Source organism: Lissotriton helveticus, chromosome 1_1 (genome assembly GCF_964261635.1).
Source record: "Lissotriton helveticus chromosome 1_1, aLisHel1.1, whole genome shotgun sequence".
In the NCBI taxonomy this organism is placed as follows: domain Eukaryota; kingdom Metazoa; phylum Chordata; class Amphibia; order Caudata; family Salamandridae; genus Lissotriton; species Lissotriton helveticus.
In genome coordinates, this window is record NC_136057.1 from 124,447,205 (window position 1) to 124,470,701 (window position 23,497).

The 23,497-nt window shown below is 43.6% G+C and overlaps 1 protein-coding gene across 1 annotated transcript; it reads right to left on the reverse strand.

Moving 5' to 3' along the window:
* Positions 1-16: 16 nt before the first annotated feature.
* LOC144759757 (uncharacterized) lies at positions 17-23,272 on the reverse strand. Its single transcript, XM_078646500.1, has 3 exons — positions 22,098-23,272; positions 21,843-22,007; positions 17-870 (listed from the first exon to the last, which is right to left on the reverse strand). Exons 1-3 carry the CDS (start codon positions 23,242-23,244, stop codon positions 17-19), a joined length of 2,166 nt encoding a protein of 721 aa, XP_078502626.1. The 5' UTR covers positions 23,245-23,272.
* Positions 23,273-23,497: the final 225 nt, after the last annotated feature.

Here is a 23,497-nt window from a genome sequence, read left to right on the forward strand (position 1 = left end):
CTTAACAAAGCTCTTGCTACACACAGTGCAGTGATAAAGCCTCTGGCCTGTGTACGGTTTGATGTCGTACAAGGGTCGCCTTCCGAGAAAACCTCTTGGAACACACAGTGCAGTGATAAGGCCCCTCTCCTGTGTGTATGCTTTGATGGCGTACAAGGGCTGCCTTAAGAGTAAAGCCCTTGGAACACACAGTGCAGTGATAAGGCCTCTCTCCTGTGTGTACGCTTTGATGTTGTACAAGGGTCGCCTTTCGAGAAAACCTCTTGGAACACACAGTGCAGTGATAAGGCCTCTCTCCGGTGTGTGTTCTTCGATGCAGTACAAGGTGTGCCTTCCGAGAAAAGGGTTTGGAACACACAGTGCAGTGATAAGGCCTCTCTCCTGTGTGAGTTCTTTGATGCCGTACAAGGGTCGCCTTCTGAGAAAAGGGTTTAGAACACACAGTGCAGTGATAAGGCTTCTCTCCTGTGTGTACGCTTTGATGTTGTAGAAGATTTCCCTTCTGAGTAAAACTTTTCTCACAGATATTGCAGTGAAAGGGGCGCTCTCCTTTGTGAGTTTTTTCATGTGTTGCCTTATCAGCAAACCTCATTTCATGCTCAGTGTAGGGATACCGATCTGCGTGCGTTTGTTCGTGCAGTAAAAAATGCGTCTTTCCAGTAAATGTTTTCTTACACTCAGCACAGGCATAAGCTCTTAGACTGGTGCCTATTCTTTTCTGCCATGTAAGTAGTGTTTGATTGTTAAAATTCTCCCTCCTCTGTATTCCTTGGTGTTTTCCTTCATTCATTTTATAAGCAAAATTCATCCTTCCTCCAGAAGCTTTACGTTTTTCTTTCCCATTCATACTTTCTGTCTGCGACTGCTGTGTTGCAGAATAAAATGAACACTGAGAATTATACATGGGAAATATTTATTGAAAGAAATGCACGGTTATAATATGAGAAAGGTGGACAGTAATATCTAGGAAGGAAGGAAAATGTTTCTACCTGTAAACAATCATTTGCTGCTTTTAGTACTACAGTTCACATATGGTGACCTCTCATGGGTTGGGTTCTGACTACTAAAAATAATTAATTTAAGATTGAGTTCTGGAGAATGACTCGTAATCCCATACCAGAAAGGCATAATGCATCAGTGCGCAGACTCCAATTAAAATCATTGTGTTGTTTTCTCCATCGGAGTACAACTGCTTATATGTGTAAAATAAAAAAAATAAACTGCTTAATCTGAGCAACCTATATACTTTCCAACCATACAGCAAGTGGGTGATGCATGTGAGCCTGCAACATGACAAGCTGACAGTATTTGCAAGAGAGTAACATTTTCCATTTGCAGCAAGCTTGGCACATCACAGGTTGTGCCATAACTTAAAATAACCGGTAAGGTCCAGAACGCCACAGCCAGGCTCATTCTAGGGACACCACGCCACAAACATATGACCCAACATCTACGAAGCATCCACTTGCTCCCCGTCGAGAAGAGGATCACCTTCAAACTCCTCACCCACGCCTACAAATCCCTCAACAACATCAGACCCACATACCTCAACGACCGAATATGTTGATGTCACCAGAGAAATATTTTATGAAAGGATGCACAGAACCAAATGTTTCGGCTTTACAAATTATCTACTAGAGGTATGTTGGTTAGAAAAGCCATGGTTGCATCTTTATCACATGTGGACTCAGCCTGTGGTATTTCTATGTGGTGTCTCCGCTCGGCCTGGGTGGTAAATTCAGTTCCACTTGCGGAATTTGTGGAATTTGGGTAATTTCACATCCCGCAGAGAAAGTGGAATTGCCAAAACCTCCGTGATCCGCGGCTTTGTAGAATTTTTTGCTTGTTCACGCTTTCAAAATGTGTGTTCGCAAGATATTTCCCCCCGAGCACGCAAACAGCGTTCGCGAACAGGATAAAAGCATTGTGAAGGGGCAGAAGAAGCAATTCCGCGTGTTTGCAGAATTCTGCGTGCTCACGGAAAATTTTTACGCTGAGCTTTGCGTAACACGATTACACAAATTACGCCCACCCCTAGTCTCTACACGAGTAGAAAACCATATGCCAAATTGTGCCGGTGCAAAAAACGGTCCTATTTTTCATACATTTTCAATTCTGATAATGTAGGGCATGAGTGCATGTTTAACACTGGATGCATATTTAACTTTGTCTTCGTAAACTTGCAGGAACTGTTCATCTAGTAATGGGCCATGTAGTTTGCTAACTGTTTGAGGAAGAGACTACTATTAGGTAGACAACTATCCACATTAAGGCTTGCAGTGATGTAGAGGCTTAAAAGGTGGACTTGTTACTCTTGATAAGACAACATTAAAATCTTAACTGGATGCCAGGGGTGCTCTGGTGGGATAACCATTCTCAACTCTCCCATGAACATTTTCACAAGAGTTTTTTCAAAAGTATTCAAACGTTAGTGTAGGCTAGGCCGGCTTCTTTATGTATGTATGTATATGTTATTTCTATACTGCAAACCTAGCCTAAATCTAGGGCCAAAGATAAGCATAAATTATTTTTAAAGAAGGGAGTCCTCAACTCTTTCCTAAACGGGAGCAATGTCGGGCGGTCCTGATGGATACAGGGATTTTGTTCCAGATCATGAGTTCACAGATGGAAAAGGCTTGCTAACTTGTTTTTTTTGTTACAGATCTAAGTCTGCAGTCTGATGGAGTTCTCCAACCTGTGGAAAAAGATTATTTTATCGTAGATTATGTCCCATCATACACCCTCTTCAGTCACGTCCCCGAGCCCATCTTGCTAAAACACGAACACGAACTAATCACATGCTGATCATGCACCTCACGAAGTTGCACACGCACTCGCCTTCCCCCAAAGGCAACATTACATCTTCATGCTCAGGGCAATTCCACGAACCAGTTTCCTCACTTAAACCGTACATTTCTGTGGTCAAGCCAACGCCGAGAACAAGACCCCCCCCCATCTGTAACCATTTCCCTATAATCAGACCGATTCCGAGAAATAGCCCCCGTTCTGTTAACCCACGACGACCAATTCCGAGAAGAAGAGCCCCCGAATACTGAAACACGACAAACAGACATCCTGTCACGTCTCTCTTTCTCTTATCTAAGGAACCAGCCTAGCGTTATTTCTTCACACCTTTGTCTCTCTTGTGCTTCCTCATTCTGAATCATGACTCAGCCTTATTTCTTCTACCACGTGCCCTTTTTTTGACAACGTTGCCTCCTTTTATGGTCATGACTTCTGATTCATTGCCACATATGATCCGGGCCTACATGACTTCTGTTTTATTGTAACACACGATCCGGGCATGCATTGAAGGGAAGTTCCTTCCTCTTTTCTTGTTATAAATACTGTGTGTTCAGATAATAAAGTTAGAGATTCTTCCGATCCTCCTCAGGTGACGGAGCTCTCCCTTAACTCGAGTTACTGAATAAAGACCCTGAATTTGAACCACCACGGACTCTGCTCTTCATACTTAACCTTATTGATATTGTATAGAAATTCCGATCAAGGTAAATTACTAAAATATTTACCACAGCTAATTTGGCGCCCGAACAGGTACTTCCCTTTCTCCCCACACGCCGGTGATGCGGACCTAGACCGGTCTCTTCAAGAAGTCGACGGACTTCCAAGTGCACACTGCAGGGTGTTCCTGCATGAACTCCTTCGTGTCAAAGAGGGACCGAGCCACGGCCTAGCCATCCATACGAGGCGGTGAGGACGACAGCGGAAGTCTCGACCCAGAGCCCGAAACCTGTGAAGATTGCCGAGTCCGAGGTCGTCCGAAACCCGACCAGTCCCTGTCCACGAGCGCTGCGTAAATCAAGTATCCAGATCTTCAAGATCTTCGAGTTCTCTGCACCTCGGTGAGTACTGCTGGGAGTGTATCAAGACGGGTTCTGAATTATTCAGAGCACGGTAAAGACGGGTTCTGAATTATTCAGAGCACGGTAAAGACGGGTTCTGATCTTTCAGAGCACGGTAAAGACGGATTCTAGGTTTCTAGAAAACGGTATGTCTGTACTCTGATACTCAGAGTATATCGAGTTTTTCAAGTGTAAGTCTTTGTTTGTGTTTGATACAATGCCTCTGTTCTCTAAACTATGTAAACTGGGTACCCGGAAGGGGTTACTGGAACAATCTGTACCAGTCCCCCCGAAGGATACTCCAGGTTATTTTTTGTACACCAAGTATGGGATTGGTGCCATCTTGTATCTGGATCTTTGGGAAAACTATACCAAGGATTTGGACATTGCGATCAGATGGCCAAAGAGTGGTACGTGGGATTTAAATTGCATACTAGCGGTTGAAAAAAGGTGTTGGGAAAAGAAAGCAAGACCCTCGATGTTAGAGAGCGTAGAAATATGGCGAAAAGAAGCACATCGAAGGGAACAGAAAGAACAAGGGAAAGTTGAGAAAGCAAAAAGAATGTCAGAAGAAAGTAAGATGAAGAAGTTACAGGACCAGAATTATGATATTTGTTTCGAACAAAAGAAAAGAGAGGCCTCGGCCTCTGGGACGGGTATATATCCTGTCCTCTCACCAAAAATAGAGTCTGAGGTTAGCTCGGATCCTAGTGCCCCTATAGCACCTCCGCGCCCTAAAGTCCTTTCCGTACCCGATGATTTTATCACCACTTACTTAATGGAACCTCCTCCTGCTTATACCAATCAGATAATAACCAGACGAACAGTCACCCAAACTGAACCCACCCCTGTCACCCCAAGCGACATTCCACCCATGTTAGAATGCGATTACGACCCAACCCCAGGAGAAGGGCCACAAGCAAGTATCTCTCTTCGCCTACGAGAGACTATAGAAGGTTTACAAGAGATGCCGAATGTTACGAATTGCTTGAATAAAATTTACGAGGCTCTCCGAACAGGAGAGAATTTAGAAGCCTTACAGGAAGCTATCAAAAATAGACCCATAGCACATAAAAAATGCCTCTCACGATTCATGATCACTTGTTTTATCAGAATGATAGCTAGTGTAGGAAAAAGAGTTCCTGATGATTTATTACAACTAGATCAAGCAGTAGTTGCGGGAAATTATAACAAAATAAAGGAAATAGATCTTTTTATTCCACTCTTCACGAGCAAGGTTTCCGATTATCATCAGAAAGATGCCCATGCCCAGGAAACAGAACATGAAAGTACAAACGAAGGCAGGGAAGATGAAACTTCTTTTCATGGGGCGGTACGTTCCCGTATCCCTCATTCTCAAAATAATGGACAATTTAGAATTAAAAATTAAAAATTATCGGCCACCACAGATAAGTTGTTCCAACGAACACAAGAAGCTCTAGATGATTGGATGGATGACGAGCCTCCACTCACCACACAAGAAAAGGAACTCGCCAAATCGAGTACACATTGGGTATCTCAATACTATATATATGGCCCTGATATAGTTGCCCAAATGTTCTTATCAATCCCTCTGCCATCTGAAAGGATAGCAAGCATCTATATGGTTCAACACCTCATTACAATGTACGAAGACGCTGGCTGCCCACCGAAAAAGTTACACTCTCTCTTACGGGACTGTTTAGAAGGGAGGTGGGTGGCCAGGGGACAAGAATTCCTAAATATTTTCCTTGACCTACAGCAACGATATGTTCAATGCTTTACAGATAGTTATAGTATAAATGCTAATCAATATGACCAAGGACGATTCCCTCCCCGAGAAGTACATCCTGTAGCAGACTCCGCAGGGAAGTTACAACAAACGTATGTTTACACCCCTCTGACAAAATTAGAGATACTAGAAATGAAGAAAATGGTCCCTTCTCATGAAAAGGATCCCTCAGGTTTCCATAGGGAACTCAAGGATATCCTCCAAATGGGTTCCTTTACTTACAAAGATCTCAATATTCTACTTAAGGTCTTATTACCACCAGGAACATACGACAAGTTGAAGGGAAAGGACTGGGAGATTGAAGGGAAAAAGATAGCATGGGCGGAATTAGAGACAGAAGACATTACTCGCAATCCTGGACAAGGTTTAGGACCCCTAGTTCAAGAACTCCCTCGCTGTCTCCCTAAAATACTATCCCAGTTGCTGACCACTAAGAAAGAAAATTGGGATGCTATCTCTGCATGCAAACAGAAACCAGATGAAGACATAGGGGACTATTATACAAGGTTAAAAAAATGTTCTCATCAACAGCGGTCTCTCCTCAGGTGGAGACGCCTATAAGTCGATTATTTGTCTCCAAGTTTGTAGAGAATGCCTTACCAACGATTAGAAATAGAGTACTGAAGGTAGAAAGTACTTGGCAAGCAAGCTCTCCTTCACAAGCACTTAAAATGCTCCAATATCATCAGAATAGAATCAGAGATGAACAAGAACAAGAGAAGAAAAGAACAAAGGATACTAAAATGAAGGTATTAGTAACACAAACTAATACGATCCAACAGACCCCTAAACAACCCCAAGTATCACAAGAAAAAGTTACTTGTAATTACTGTAAAAAGCCAGGACATTTCGTACGTGACTGTCCAGTATTACAACATAATATTGCCACTGGGAAGACACAACCTTGTAACTATCCCCCTCGTTCTTCTGCTCCTCCAACTGATGCTAAACCTACCACCCAACTCTACCAATACCCAGTGTCATCCTATCGTGAATTCCCCACGATCTCATGAAACAGCTGGGAGGAACACGATAATTGTCCACTAATACCGGTCCCGGTTGACCAAGAGGGTCCCTATGTACATGCTAAACTCCTAGGTAAGGAAGCAACATTTCTGATCGACACCGGGGCTAGTAGGACGACAGTGCAGCACAACGAGGTTCCCAAGGTACCCCTCTCTGGCTCAAATAGTATTTCCTTGGGTTTTTCAGGTACCCCTGTCATCAACAAAGTTTCTGAACCAATATCACTACAAGTTGGTCCTCTTAAAACTTCTACCGACTTAGTGCTCACAAAATCCTGTCCCGAGAATCTACCAGGTATTCAGACACTAAAAGAACTAGGTGCTATAATATGTTGTTCTCCGGAAGGAGTCAGACTATTCCTCCGAGATTTCAAAGGCCATTTCACCACACGAAAACTAGATGTCAGACTAAGAGACATTCCTGTCATGTTATGGGCTACTGATCCAACTGATGTAGGGTTCATGGATATTACACCACACCTAGTGACATTGAAGGAAGGCGTTGTCCTGCCTCGTGTCCGACAATACAAACTACCTCCAGATGCAGAACAAGCCCATATCCAGATTATCGATGACCTAGTGCAAAAAGGAGTAGTTAGAGAAGTACCTTCCAACACATGTAACTCACCAGTTCTGCCAGTCCGAAAGAAAACTGATGATGGTGCGCCACCAGTCTACAGACTTGTAGTTGATTTACGCGAACTCAACAAATGTGTAGTACCACAATACCCCGTAGTTTCAGACATCAGTACTCTGTTAACAGCCATAGACCCTGAGGCTACACATTTTACTGTAATCAACCTGAAGAATGCTTTCTTCAGTGTACCGATCCACCAAGACAGTCAGTACCTATTCGGATTCTCCTTACAAGGTCGTAGCTTCTGCTTCACACGAGCTCCCCAAGGATATACAGAAAGCCCCAGTATCTACAGTCAGGCACTTAAAAGGCAGCTAGATGATATTGTCCTGCCCACCAATACGACATTATTACAATATGTCGATGACCTACTGATCACTGCACGCTCCGAACCGGAATGTGAACAAGCATCACGAATTGTCCTAATGTTCCTTGCACAGCATGGCCACAAGGTGTCACCCTCAAAATTACAACTATGTTTACAGCAGGTGGCCTACCTAGGACACCTGCTGTCAAAGGAGGGTAGGGCACTCACACCTGAAAGAATTCAACTCATTTTTAACATTCCTGTACCCAAGACACAAAAGGAAGTCCGTGCCTTTATTGACCTCACATCCTACTGTAGACAATGGATTCCCCAGTTCGCATACTTGGCCAAACCCCTGATACAGCTAACAACCACAACCTCTTCCCCATTACCATGGACACCTGATCATACCTTTGCTTTTGACACCCTCAAACAAGCATTATGCTCTGCACCTGTCCTAGCTACACCCGATTATGCCAAACCTTTTGTCCTCTTTGTCACAGAACGGGAAGGTGCAGCCTTGTCAGTCCTCACACAAACACAAGCCAACAAACATCGTCCCTGTGCTTATTTTTCTAGCACTCTTGACCCTGTTGCACAAGTTTTGCCTGCATGTCTGAAGTCGGTTGCAGCTACAGCCCTAGCAATACGACAAAGTGACTCTATAGTATTAGGACACTCTTGAAGTACAAGTTCCCCATGCAGTAGAATTGCTCCTGAATAGGACACAAACACAACACCTGACCATAGCTCGCCTTACAAGCTACGAAGTCACTCTGTTCCAACCCCACATCATCATCAAAAGATGCAATATCCTCAACCCAGCAACACTACTGCCTACTGTCCCAGTCGACAATCAGATCCATGATTGCCTAGAGGTAGTCGAACTTGTCACGAAACCCCGGTCTGATCTTACGGATGTCCCTCTAAGTACACCAGAACACACACTGTTTGTAGACGGTTCCTGTATGCGCCTCCAATCAGGCGAACTTTCGGCGGCCTATGCTGTCACTACCGAGAACTCAGTCCTTTTAGCAGCCAGAATATCCGTGCATTCAGCACAAGCAGCAGAACTAATAGCTCTTACTCAAGCATGTGAATGGTCCAAAGGAAAACGAGTCAATATCTACACCGATTCACAATATGCATTCGGGGTGGTCCATAATTTTGGCATACTTTGGAGAGAAAGAGGTTTTCTAACCTCTCATGGAACAAAAATCCAACATGGAGATCTTATCCTCCAGCTACTAGAATCAATACACAGACCCACAGAAGTAGCCATACTGAAATGTAAAGCACACACCAAGGTCACAGACTTTATCACTAGAGGTAATGCTCTAGCAGACGCTACAGCTAAACACGCTGCTCAGCAGGGAACACTAAACACCGAAACCACCATTAGAACTATTTGTGCAGTCGTAGACCCCACCAAGGATGTAGTGGACATCCAAAACCAAGCCACAGAGACAGAAAAGAGAAAATGGGAGGAGGAGGGAGGTTCACGTACAGATCAAGGTTGGGTAACCAAAGACAGGTCCAAATGGTTTCTCCCTGACCTTATGGTTCCCGTAATGATAGAAACTGCCCATGGTCCCGTACATCTAGGAGAAAAAGGAATGTTAGACAGTCTCAATTTGATATGGCACAACAAGCATCTACGTGCAGCAGCCAAACAAAAAGTACGAACCTGTATGATTTGCTGTCAGTTCAACCCAGGGAAAAGTATCTCAGTTGAACAAGGAGGGTTCCATCCTCCTGATCACCCCTTCGAAGTCTTACAGATGGACTACATACAGATGGAGAGATGCAGAGGATATAAATATGTCCTCGTAGTAGTCTGTACCTTAACCCGATGGACTGAAGCATACCCTGTCCCAGACTATGGTGCCCAAATGACAGCTAAACAATTGGTGAGGGAATTTTTCCCTCGATATGGGTTGCCAAGAGCCATATACTCTGATAATGGACAACCATTTTCCTCTAAATTGATGGAAGCTGTCTCCTTACTGCTAGGATACACCTGGAAGTTCCACTGTGTTAGGCATCCCCAAGCAGCAGGCCTAGTTGAGCGACACAACCAGACATTAAAAACAAAATTGGCAAAAATTTGTGCTGACAAACACATAGATTGGGTGACAGCTCTTCCAGTTGCCCTCTTCTATATGAGAATGGTGGCACATTCCCGGACGGGTCTATCGCCCTACGAGGTCACCTTTGGGAGGCCTCCGAATGTCTGGGGTGTCCCGTCTCCTAAAAAGTTAATTGACATTGACGCAAATGTATTGACGGATTACTTGGCTTCCTTGATGTCTGCACTATGTTATTGTCGTTCACAGGTGGCTGCAGCCTTTCCAGACAAGACAACGCCCGACGAGCATCCCCTTCAGCCTGGTCAATGGGTGCTTGTCAGAAATTTTGATCGAACCAGCCCTCTGGAGAAAAGGTGGACATCCCCGAAGCTGGTACTGCTGACGACGAGGACCGCTATCAAGGTCGAAGGACGAAAAGGCTGGCTCCACATCTCCCATTGCAAGCCCTTCTATGGACCAACTCCTTCGGACACCGTTACTGATCCAGAGACTAGAGACATTGAAAAACCAGACTCTAAAAACACTGAAACGACAGACTTTGTTTTACCCCTTCCAGAACTTTTACCCCAAGAAGAGTACAAATCGCGGCTGCGATCCTATCCCAAACAGACTTGAGATTTTGCATCTGAAACCGGCTTGCCAGTGGCTATTTAAGCCCAAGACGGACGCTTGGTGAAGCGGTTGCTGGGAAGAGTCCGGTCACTGGTGCATTTTTTTTCTCCTCCTTTCTCAAAGACTAAGCAGCTGAAACTATGAAGATAAAGACTCTTTGTGCGAACTTATTTCCAACCAAGATCTCTATTCTCCTTTCTACCTCGATTCTCATTTTCTGCATCATGTCTTGTCTAGGTTGGTTCCTTCATCTAGCTTTCCCACCATCTTCTCCCACACCGTTGAACAACATTGCTATGCACTCATACATAGATCTTCCTCCACACCTCAAGAGCAGACGAAGTGAATACTTCAATAACACGTTCATCACCACTCTCCATCAGCATCAATTGGTAATCAACAAGACCAATTGTTGGATCTGCGGCCTAATGCCACACTCTGTTCATGGAGGAATGCCTTTTATTCCTCTCCCTTTCGGCTATGCTGGTTCTACCTATGCATCCTCTATGATATTCTCCGCTTCTGTCAGAAACATTCCCGAGACCCAGACCAAGAACACCAGTGCCTGGAATGAAATAAAGACAAAGACAGCACGAGCTGTAGAAAGAATGATAACACTTACCACTACATGGGGGCGAGCAGACAATAGCGAAAACACCAGTTACTCTCTCTTCCATGACTCTACCTCCTTTAGGGAAACATTCTCAGTCCAGAAGAGACAGACAGACCAGGGAGGATGGGTTGTGTCCCATAAGGGCCTATTCTGCGTAAGAGGAAAGGGCAAGGGTCAGAAAATGGGAGATAGTGAATGTAACAAGACGTACACCCTACCTGATCCAAATTTCCCAACGATGACCACTGCCCCCAACACATACTTTATCTGTGGACCTCACGCACGCACTTGGCTACCTCAAGGCTGGTCCGGAAAATGCTACATTGCATTTCTCCTTCCCCCTACCTACACCGCTCCAGCAGATTATCATCTCAGTGACCCTCCGACCGTAAGTAATAGACGGCGAAGGGGGGCCATAGATGCTGACGATACAGCAGACCAAGAGGCCGGTGACTTCTTTAAAGGATTCATCCCATTCTGGGGGCCTATGATCAATAGCTGCCACATAAGACAACTGACTCGTGTAGTCCAGGGAGCCATAAACGTAACAGCTGGTGCAATAAGTAACATCACCGCTGTGATGGCTGCCGACAGACTCATGACGTTACAGAACCGTATGGTCTTAGATATCATACTGGCTAACCGTGGTGGTGTATGTGAACTGATCGGGTCCAGCTGTTGTGTATTTATCCCAGACAATGCACCCTCAGTGTATTCTGCTATTTCACGCCTTCATATACTCTCTAGAAAACTAGATGCAGACACTGGTGCCTGGTCCCTGACAGGTTGGCTCTGGGGCCTCCTGTCCACATGGGGATGGAAGGCGCTTACAGTCATAGGTCTCGCTCTAGCCATTCTTTTCACCTGCTGCCTCTGTATTCAGTGCGGCCCAGCACTCTGTAGTTCCTGTGCCACTATCTGTATTCCCAAAACCCAGTCCAGAAGAAAAGAAAAGGAAAGAATTATGTTGCAGGAACAAGTAAACGGCCTAATGAGTATAGAAGTGGATTAGAAAAGACAAAAATTTTAGAAGGGTATATTATGGGACAAGGAGAGAATGTGGAAAAAGATTATTTTATAGTAGATTATGTCCCATCATACACCCTCTTCAGTCACGTCCCCGAGCCCATCTTGCTAAAACACGAACACGAACTAATCACGCGCTGATCATGCACCTCACGAAGTTGCACACGCACTCGCCTTCCCCCAAAGGCAACATTACATCTTCATGCTCAGGGCAATTCCACGAACCAGTTTCCTCACTTAAACCGTACATTTCTGTGGTCAAGCCAACGCCGAGAACAAGACCCCCCCATCTGTAACCATTTCCCTATAATCAGACCGATTCCGAGAAATAGCCCCCGTTCTGTTAACCCACGACGACCAATTCCGAGAAGAAGAGCCCCCGAATACTGAAACACGACAAACAGACATCCTGTCACGTCTCTCTTTCTCTTATCTAAGGACACAGCCTAGCGTTATTTCTTCACACCTTTGTCTCTCTTGTGCTTCCTCATTCTGAATCATGACTCAGCCTTATTTCTTCTACCACGTGCCCTTTTTTTGACAACGTTGCCTCCTTTTATGGTCATGACTTCTGATTCATTGCCACATATGATCCGGGCCTACATGACTTCTGTTTTATTGTAACACACGATCCGGGCATGCATTGAAGGGAAGTTCCTTCCTCTTTTCTTGTTATAAATACTGTGTTTTCAGATAATAAAGTTAGAGATTCTTCCGATCCTCCTCAGGTGACGGAGCTCTCCCTTAACTCGAGTTACTGAATAAAGACCCTGAATTCGAACCACCACGGACTCTGCTCTTCATACTTAACCTTATTGATATTGTATAGAAATTCCGATCAAGGTAAAATATTTACCACAAACCTCACATGTGTTGCACTTGAAAATAAGCGCTGAACTTAAGTACAACGAGAATGACGAACAAGTGATAAGAAAGAGGTAATAGCTACAAAAGACGAAATTTTACTACTGTCCTGGAAGAGCCTTAAACTTTGTAAGATGATACGAATAAGTAAGGAGAGCAGTCAAAATTCCATTGACACAAAGACGACATGAACTTCTGACAGAGGAATCAAGCTTAGAAGGTGACTTAGACGACTCTGCTAGCAACTACCTAGGAAAAAAAACCTACTTGCCACTTTTTTCGCTGAGTACGGGTTATTGAGACAAGGACGGACAATGGAATATCATAAAAAAGGAAAAACAAAAGCAAGAGGCACAAACAAAGGAAGAGAAAGACAGGAAAGAGCAAATGGAAGACAAAAAGATAACTCACCCCATAGGAAGAGAAAGGTGATAGAGCAAGGCGAGATATGAATTAATTCTCCATTATTAACTCATCACAACATTAACTGACAAAGGATGAACTAAATATGCACAACCTTGACTTATATTTCTGCCCCAGTAGGAACTTAGATTACAGTTCATGTAGAATTGACATATTTCCGTTTCTAAGATATCAACATAAAATCAGACCGAAGCCAATGAACTTGAGAATAGGGAAGCCCAATACAGAAAACATGACTTGTGTTCAAGAGACGCTGATACTTCATGACATTGGCTGGTCTGGATAATGGAAATATATGTGCAACGAAAGAGCGAGAAGCATTGCTGGGAAAGGAGGCACAGATAGATCAGGGAAGCCTAACTCGCATCAAAAAGCAAGCTACATATAACTCCTCCTTGCCTCATGATAATCTGGATGTCTTTAGTGACTTGGTCGCCAAAGACCTGTTCAAATAAATTGTTCACCAGTCAAGGCAAGAAGGGAAGAATCAGATCCAACTTGAGTAATGGACAAAGGGAGGCCATTAACACATTATGTAATGGCAACATAAGTATCAATGTCATACGATAAGGGGCAAGAATGTGGTTTTAATGATTGTTTGCAATTATGAACAAAAGGCTTTTCAATAATTATTAAATATGGATTGTTGTGAAATGGGAATGGCAACATTTTCATTTGTGTAAAACACTACCCTCTACTGTACCATGCTTTTACCTTCTAACAAATGTATGCAAGCACAAGGGGGGCATATAGTGCCCACCAACAATAGTTTACTGGAAAACATAGCAATAAACTAAAACCATTTATTGCTGATTCTTGTGGAGAGCCTCCCATCATATTGTATAGATAGAGAGAATTTTCCACGAAAGATAAACACAGGAGACAATCATATTTGACAATTACCTAGGATGTGATCTTGCTAATTATGTGTACAACACACGCAAGGTCTAAGAGCCTACAAAAATGCTTTTTGCAATAGACCAATATCTCCATATGACTATACATGGATGCTTGAGACCATGACTTTTGCCAAAATAATAATATTTTCATATTTAAAGATAGATATTACAGACAAATCTCAGGGACAGCAATGGGCACCTGCTCTCCCAGCTCTGCAAATGTATTTGTGGTCTGGTGGAAGGAACAGGTCCGTTGTGTAGTTCCCACTAATCCTGCGCGTTTGTTGGTGAATATAAACTTTGGATGAGGTGCCTTCGCTGGGCACCTCCGCAGGATGAGTTGGACTAGAGACCAGCTAGCTCAAAGTGCCACCATAAGACTCCCTAACCTTTTTTTTTTTTTTTTTTTTTTTTTTTAGAGAGTTTTATATAGCGCGAACTTGAACTGAACCGAACCGAACCGAACCGAATCAGTTATCAGAGCGCTTTACATAGCACCAGTTACTTTCATTTTTTAGGCACGGGGAGGCACCATTCGCTTCCTTACCAGGAAGCGAATGGTTTCTGGCAACCACTGAATGTGACAACCCTGACCCCTCAGGGATCGTGGAAAAAGAACTGAACCTTTCGCTCAGTCACTCAAGCTTACTTGCTCTCAGAGAAATATACAGAGAATACAGAGTGGGACGTTTTCAATATATTTATTGAACCAACGTTATTCTTGTATAGAATACACAAGCTGCAATAATCAGTAGACCGAAGCAGCTGAAAGTGATTACAAGCACGTAAATAGTAGATATAGTTCTACCATGGTGCTAAAACAGTGTATATATGCAGGCATATAAGCAAGGCAGCAATATAATATAATCCACATTTGTAAAGCGCACAATCACCCGTAAGGGTCTCTAGGCGCTGGGGGCCGTCGGGAAGATTAAGCAAGCTATTGCCCAGAATCACATGGTGCTGGGCTAATCTGCCGCTGGTGCCGGGGATCGAACCATGATCCCCAGATTCCGGAGGCAGTCGCCCTAGCCACGGCGTACTCCTACTATGCACTCCCTACTCTGCGTGTACCTAGAGTGTGTGTGGGTGTGAAGCCAAGAATCCCCACTAAGGGACATGACAGGAGAGAATGCAGGCCACGAATTGGTTACAAACTGAACACCCCCCACGGAGATGCCAAACCGCTGCATAGTGAAGTCTCAGCCCGCACGGACCCTGGGTGTCAGCTGTAGTGCCTCCTCCACTAATCTATTGGGATGCTCATTATTTATAATAGAAAGCATCTTGTGATGTACGTACAGGTTAGACAATGTTATAGATATGTAGATAGCCCTGTCACCCTGTGGATGACGATAGAGATGACATTTGTCCAAAGTGCGTCAAGAGGCCTTGTACTTAGTGTTCAAGGCATCGTGACAATGTTGTGCGAAGCTAGATGTGTAAACAAAGTAGTTTCAGAGAAACAAATCCAACATTGTCATGCATGCAAATATGTTTACAAAAAACAGTGGTCCCTACATGTGGACAAGACAACATACAAAAAGCAATAATCATACACCTGATAAGTAGTATGTCTTTTGTCCAGCCGGACAACGAAATTTATGTTAAATGTTCTGGTTGATAAAGTGAATTTTAAGAACCAAAAAAGATAACAAGTGGGCACAGCCGTGACCCACAACAATCAAGATAAAACAACAAAGAAATGGCCAAAAGGGCAAAGCGAAAATCTGTCTGTATACTTGTGGTCAGTGCTACAGACTCAATCTCTTAAACATAACCATACCATTGCATCAAATAATCATATTGCATATGGGTTTTTTTAGACTACAAAACCCCATATGCAATATGATAATGCTATATTATTTGATTGTTGTGGGTCACGGCTGTGCCCATCTGTTATCGGCTGGACAAAAGACATACTACTTATCAGGTGTATGATTATTGCTTTTTGTATGTTATCTTGTCCACATGTAGGGACCACTGTTTTTTGTAAATTGATACTGCCCAAGGTCCCTATGGCATACCTTTTGGGTTCCCTTGTCTTTGTGAAAACATGCATGCAAATATGTGCAAAAGGTCACAGCAGAAATGATCCTGTAAAACATTGGACAATATATAAAATGAGCCACTTCGATACATGGGCCTAACCCGGGCACATAACAGGTGGTCTGGACATCACAAAATGAAAACATGACAAACCATGCGCTGATTTAGATCGGGATATAGATGACCTTTCCCTGCTGTGGGACGGAAGTAGGAAAATTTCTAAGAGATTAATCCAGAGACAGACAAAAACTGATCTCAACCGAAAATTCACTCATTAGATCAGGAATAAATCTATAAATGACCTGGCTAAGTCATCCTTATGTGGGACCAAGTTCAGAATATGAACTGATAATCAACCTTTTTTGAATGGTAATAATGTGAACACCAGCAGGCTACTGCCAGGTTGGTGAGGTTAAGTTTGAAACTTTTGAAACATAATTTTGAGGTTGAACACACTGCAGGAGAGAGGAACAAAAATACTGATTGCTTGCCTCAACTGCCCTGAGGGCAGGAAGATGTTGAACATGAGAACAAAGAGAATGACTGCGAAGATGTGGAATGTATTGCAGCAAGTATTTGTTGGCCGGGTAGAGAGTGTGAGTGTGAGTGTGAGTGTGAGTGTGTGTGTGAGTGAGTGAGTGAGTGATTGTGAGTTTGAGTGTGTGTGTGAGTGTATGTGTGTATGTGTGTGTGTGTGTGTGTGTGTGTGTGTGTAAAAGTAGAGAAGCTAAAATGGCCACATCTTTATGAAAATGGCCACATCTTTTAAGTGAGGGTAAGACCCTGGCTGCAGTTTATTCATTGTTTGCCAGGACCTTTACACCCCTTGTAGGACAACCTTTGTCTACTGATAACTGTGACCACTTTGTTGAGCTACACAAGGTCTTTTTTAATGAATTAAGAGTCTACATGTCCAAATTGCCGAGGAAGAATCGGCAAAATGTACGCGTGGGATGCCACGGAAAACTTTGGAAAACTTTGGTATGATCATGCTTGTAAAATGGCTAAGAGAAAGCTCCTAAATGCGATCAGAAGTAAAACCCAAGATGATGTTAGACTCGCCAGGGAGGAGTAGAAGCGAGTCCAAAGGGTATCGCAGAAAACATGGGAAGAGTCAATTTGGGCTGACATGCTGTCTGCTGCAAAACATAACGATAATGTTGGCTTTTGGAGGTTGGTTGCAAAGGGGGGGCATGCTGGTAGACCTGTGAGGGACTCGTTCATTGATGAAATGACATGGGTGACGCACTTTTCCAATTTGTACAAACCATATGATAATGGTAAGGAAGAGGAGCTCCCATGTTCACTTTCACTACCTGTATGTCTTGATTTTACTCTGGAAGAAACATATAGGGCAATTAATGAACTAAAAAATAACAAAGCTCCCGGCCCAGATAAAATATCGGGTGACCTCTATAAACATGTACCTGAAGTTTGGGCACCCTATATTAATCGTTTGTTTAATGCTTTGTCCATAAGCTGTAATTTTCCTGATAGTTGGCGCGCAGCAGAAGTTGTCCCGATTTTTAAAAAGGGAAAAAGATCTGTTCCCTCTAATTACAGACCTATTAGTTTAATGGACATTCTGCAAAAACTTTATGCCAAGCATCTACTATTTAGGATAAATGACTGGCTGGAGGAGTCGGCTATACTTTCCAAATTTCAGGCAGGTTTTAGGTCTAAGACCAGTACGATAGACCAGGTCTTTAGATTTTGTTGTCTGTTTTGGAAGTATGTTCACATTCGGAAAGGTCATCTGTATGTAGCCTTTATCGATCTGAGGGCGGCATTCGACCTTGTTCCTCGCAATCTGCTATGGAGATCGTTAAACACAGCCGGTCTGCCAGAAAGTCTCTTGGTCCACATTATTGAATTGCACGCTAGAAATCACGCAAACATCAGGTGGGGTCCGAAAGGTGAACTGACGCGAGATATCCCGATTAAGCGTGGTGTTCGACAGGGATGCGTCTTGGCCCCCACCCTGTTCTCTATTTTTGTCAATGATGTGCCTGATTACCTTAATGCTTGCAGTAATGACTCACCACAGCTGAATGGAGAGAGAGTGCCCGCGTTGCTCTTCGCGGATGATACCATCTTAATATCCCAAACCAAGAAGGGCCTCCAGGCACTCTTAAACTCCTTCAGCAGCTACTGTGTGACCAAAGGGCTAGAAATAAATGTTGATAAAACAAAATGTATGGCTTTAAATCCTATTAGACCGGATAGAGGGAACCTGACCCTGAATGGGGAAACTTTAGGTACTGTGGAGAATTTTACTTATCTGGGGGTAGTACTCGATTCTAAGTTAACATGGAAGGCTCAAATCGAAAAAAGTAAGGTGTCATACGCCCATAATGCAAAACCTATAATCTGTAGATTGAATGCTAGTACAAGTAAAAGTATAACTCCCGTACTTGAACTTTTTAAATTTAAAATTCAATCTGCAGCCTTATATGGGGCTGAGATATGGGGACCCTGGGCCAGGGAGAGTTTTCAAGGCCTTGATAATAAATTCATGAGAACAATTGTAAAGGTCCCAACCAGCACACCACTAATACCTCTCCATCTCGATTTGAACTTCAAACGAACCGACCACCTAACTATCATAAGACCACTAATGTTCTGGATAAGGATTTGGTCCACTCCGGAACTGGTAGATTACAGAAATGGTCTTCAAGAAGTATTGAATTTAGACTCTTTCAATTCCCTTCGGTGGTTCGGGCATGTTAAAAAATGGTTTGATAATCTGGGTCTGAGTTCGTTCTGGGAAAACCCAGAGAATTTACCAGCTTTTGCTAAAAATACAGTAAAAAGAGCATATTGGTGCTTTATGAACGACAGACATGTTCATGACAGTAGAATTGGCACCTTAACTAAAAAATTTTTAACCTTCAAAAGCGAACCATGTTTTGAATCCTTCCTGGACGAAATAGAGCCTCCTCTTGCCAAGACTCTCTTCCTGAAGTTCAGGTATGGGAACCTCATGCTGAATTCTAACATTGAGCGTTGGACAAATAAAAAACTGGATTGTCCTAATAGTACAAATGAGAGATGCCCTATGTGTTTAGATTTATGCAAGGAGAATGAGGTCCATATGTTGTTTATATGTAATGCATACCTGAAAGCTCGAAAAAGATGGCTCAAACCTATGTGTGTTCTTTTAGGAACTAGATCATGTTCTACAGCATACAGGATTCTAAAAACAAATACTGCACAGTTCATTGTATTTAGTATCAGTAGGTTTCTTCACTCAGTTTTTATTGTCCGAAAGAAATTGGGACAGGTGCTTTGAAGATGGACTGATTTTAAACAGTGAACCTTGCTGCTAAAAATTGTACTTCCCCGCTGAATGAAATGATGTTTTTGATTTAACTGGTGAAAATTAATTTTGCAACGTATTACTGAAATTTTTGTCTTAAATGATTTGATGCACGTATTCAATTTTAATATATGAGCTAATGTATGTATATATGTGTGTCTTTTATGGCCGTCGGCCGAAATAAAGAAACAAATAACAAATAAAAGTAGAGAAAGACATTGGATGAAGATTCTATTTTATTGAAAGTGATTCATTTCATGAGGAAAGAATGGCCAAAAGAAAAACGATTTGTTGTGTGAACTGAAGACCGATAGCCAAGTTTATTCTGTCAGAGGTGAGCCGTGAAGGACATTTAGGTGTGATATCTAGCAGCAAATGACTGACAATGCAATACTGGTGGCCTGACATGGAGAGGGATGTGGAAAAACCCATTAGAGAGAGTTACCAGTTGTTTGCAAAATGATAAAAGGATGATATACAGAGTTCTGCTTATGACAGAAGTGGGTTTTCCTGACAGAGTGCAGGGCAATGAATGTAATGATTTTTTAGGTCTGTTTCAGATGCTTCCTGTGCATCAGAAATTTACCATTGTGCTTGTGGAGTACATGTCAAATTGGTTGAAAGTATGATTTGTACATGGAAGTGAGGGTTTTCTGTGTGAATTGGTATCGGATAATGGTGAACAATTTATCTTGAGGGAAATAAAGCAGTATTTAGATGGAACCGGTTTCAAGATAAATGTGCTAGTCGTCATCACCCACAGAGTAATGGCCAAGCACAGAGGATGAAAAGATTGGTCAATCAGGATTTTTCATGCCGGTATCAAAGTGGAAGATACTGCAAGGGCTATGCTTGCAGCTTATTGCAACACACTGCATTACACCATTTTGTGCAGAGAGGCAGAAATGTGCATGATTTGGTCCTTATGTGATCATAGTACACTGGAATTACTGGGGGAATCAGATGCCAAATCTCCACAGTAATTCCACATATCTCAGAGCAATCACCATTTACTTCACCCACCCTCCAGCAGAGTTTCTGTAATTGCTGATATTGCTGACTTAGAGGGAGAAAAAATTGAGGGAAATGTAACAGGAGACATTATGGAGACACAACGGAGGCCTTATAATGGGGGCCATATTAGATAAAATAAACAGGAGAAAATATATCACCCAATCCTGTATACTGTAATACAACTAACCCAGCTTGATATTCAGACCACCTAGTACTGAGCACCTAACCCTACAGACCACACATAATCTTGAACCTCCCTTGACCTTGTACGTTGTTCTACATGATGTAGTATGTTATAATACAGCCAGCCCTCTCTGACCTGCAGGCCCCCCAGTTCTATGTACATGTACCTACACACGTCAGAAAAACGGATGTACAACATTACAACGCATGCTTTTACATCGCATGCTTTTACAACGCGGTTTTTACAACGCATACCATTACAACGCATAGTGCTTTTGGGCGCTGGATAGTGAATAGTTTAATTTACTATTCCAACTCCAGTCCCCGTGGACACTAGGGAAGGTTATTGGATAGTAAATTAACCTATTCCCTATCCTAGAGCGCCCCCCAGCGCAATGCGTTGTAATGGTTTGCGATGTAACAGTTGCGATGTGAAGGCACTGCGTGGTAAAAGTTGCGTTGTAAGTGATGTTGCCCCAGAAAAACGACCACTTCTTATCGAAGGCTTAGGGGTGCCGCAGGTCTTACCCTACCCATTCCACCACTAGAGACCTGACTTACAGATAACTTGTCCTCTTCACACTGCCTTCCTCCCCTTCTAAGCGTCAGACCCTGACTGACCCAGAAATCCTCTTATATTCTGAACACTCGAACATCACAAAGACCCAGTCCCATCTCTAAAGTGCTTTAGTTTGCACTAGCAACAAAAAAGGGCAATGTTACTCTCGGTGAATAACACCTCACTTTCACCTCACACTTAGGGGATTGGCGAGTATCGCGGTGCTTGCATTGAAATCACAGATTCTGCTACATAATTCCTCAGAGTTCCTGAGCCTGGAATGCGGTGTCTCATGCACAGACCAGAATTCAGGTCATTTTTCATGTGCAGAGTCCCAATTCTTAGCCTATCACTGAACGGGAAGGAGAAACTCCTTTGCGAAAATAAAGGAGATACCAGGTACATGACCGCTTCTGGTGCACTCAAGGCCCCCACAAAGATACCAGTCCACACAACTCAGATTTGGCCCCCTGCAGGTCTTACAAAAAATATGGAAACATCCACTTTGGAGATATTTTATGTTACATTCCCTCAGAACTGTACAAGTTACTCGCCATTCTGGATGTTAATTTAATACGAACCAAATACCTGGGATGGCTTTGAGCAGCAATCCATCTGCGTCTGTATTTCCTCGATCCAGTGGGTCTCTAGCGATAGCTCCATCAGTATCAGTAGCATTCTGTGGCAGGAATGATGAGGCTCCAGATGGGCCCTGCGCATCAGCACATGTCAGTTGTAGGTCAGAGTTCTCATCTCGGTTCTCAGGGTGCAGTGGTTCTTGCTTGTAGTTCTGATTGTAGTCCTCAGGACTCGGTGGTTCTAGCTTATAGCCGCGATCTGGACTGAGTGTCTCAAGGTGCATTGGTTCGGTCTTGCAGTTCTGATGCAATTCATGTGCATCAGAAAGAACCTGCAGGCATGTGTTGTGCTGCAGACTCTGGTCTTCTTGAAATGCTGGTTGTCTGCAGATGTTGTGCTGTTGACCCTCACCATCAAACCACAACAACTCTTGCTTTAGGAGTTCACTTGTTCCCTCCCCATCTGGGAGCACTGTTTGGCTGCAGTAGTTTTGATGTGGCTCAAGTCCCTCATGAAGCAGTGGCTGCAGGCAGACGTTCTGTTGTGCGCCCCAACTATCTGCATACAATGGTTCTTTCTTCAACTGTTGAACTGGGAAAACTAGTTGTATGCACTGGTCCTGCTGTGGTTCCTGCCCATCATCAAACACTGGTGGAAGACGAAGGCTTGGCTCACCTGGGATGACTTGAATATCTGGAGGAGGGCACCTGGAGACAGTACCGTCCTGCCGTGGTCCAGGGCCAGCCGGAGACAGAGGTTGGGGGCACTGGCTCTGCTTTGGTTCATGCCCATTAGAACACAGAGGTAGAGGGCACTGGCTCTGCTTTGGTTCATGCCCATGAGGAGACAGAGGTTGGGGGCACTGGCTCTGCTTTGGTTCATGCCCACGAGGAGACAGAGGTTGGGGCCACTGGCTCTGCTTTGGTTCATGCCCATGAGGAGACGTAGGGTGAAGACACTGATTCGGCTGTGGATCATGGCCAGGTGGAGATGTAGATTGAAGGCATGGGTTCACCTCCTTGGCCCTGACTGAAAGATTGATCGGAGGGGACCTGCTGAGAGGACAATCTCTCACCACCACCGGACTAACCCTCTCCAAAGACACTTTTTCAAGGTGATCTAGACCCTTTGCTATCCAGATTTGCTCCATGAGCCCAGCGACTCTTGACGGCACGTCCTCTAGGGTATTCTGCAAGTTGTCCAGTTTGGCTTCCAACTGCTCCAACATAGATAAAAGGATCATGTTAGGCAGGTTCCCCGATAGCGGTTCCATTTCACAGTCCCTCTGAGCATCAGTTTGGGATCTTGAAGAAGGCACATTATGGATAGGAGAAGATGGGAGTGTGGATTTTGCGGCTTCAGGTGAACACTGCACTTCTCCTTTTTGTCTTGGAACCTGCCTTTTCTCCATTCTGAAATTCTGATGTTCAAGTCCTCAGGTGTCTGTGAAGGGGAAGAAAATAGAAAAGACAACACATTATCACAGGCCACTTAGGTCAAAATACTCCTTCCTGTCTCACCACACGTTGTTTAAGCTTTAAAGAAAAATTATTCAGTCCAGCTAATGACTCGAAAGAACTAAATTATCTCGAGAGCTGGAGAGGATCTACCCTGCTCAATATCAGACTGTCCCCGAGGACATCAGGATTTACCCTGCTACACAT

Coding starts and splice junctions, on each gene's coding strand:
- LOC144759757 (XM_078646500.1), bottom strand. CDS start 23,244: ATGGAGAAAAGGCAGGTTCCAAGACAAAAAGGAGAAGTGCAGTGTTCA. Junction 22,008..22,097: donor AATGCACCTTGAGACACTCA/GTCCAGATCGCG, acceptor CTGAGAACCGAG/ATGAGAACTCTGACCTACAA. Junction 871..21,842: donor GCTGCTCAAAGCCATCCCAG/GTATTTGGTTCG, acceptor TTTATTCTGCAA/CACAGCAGTCGCAGACAGAA.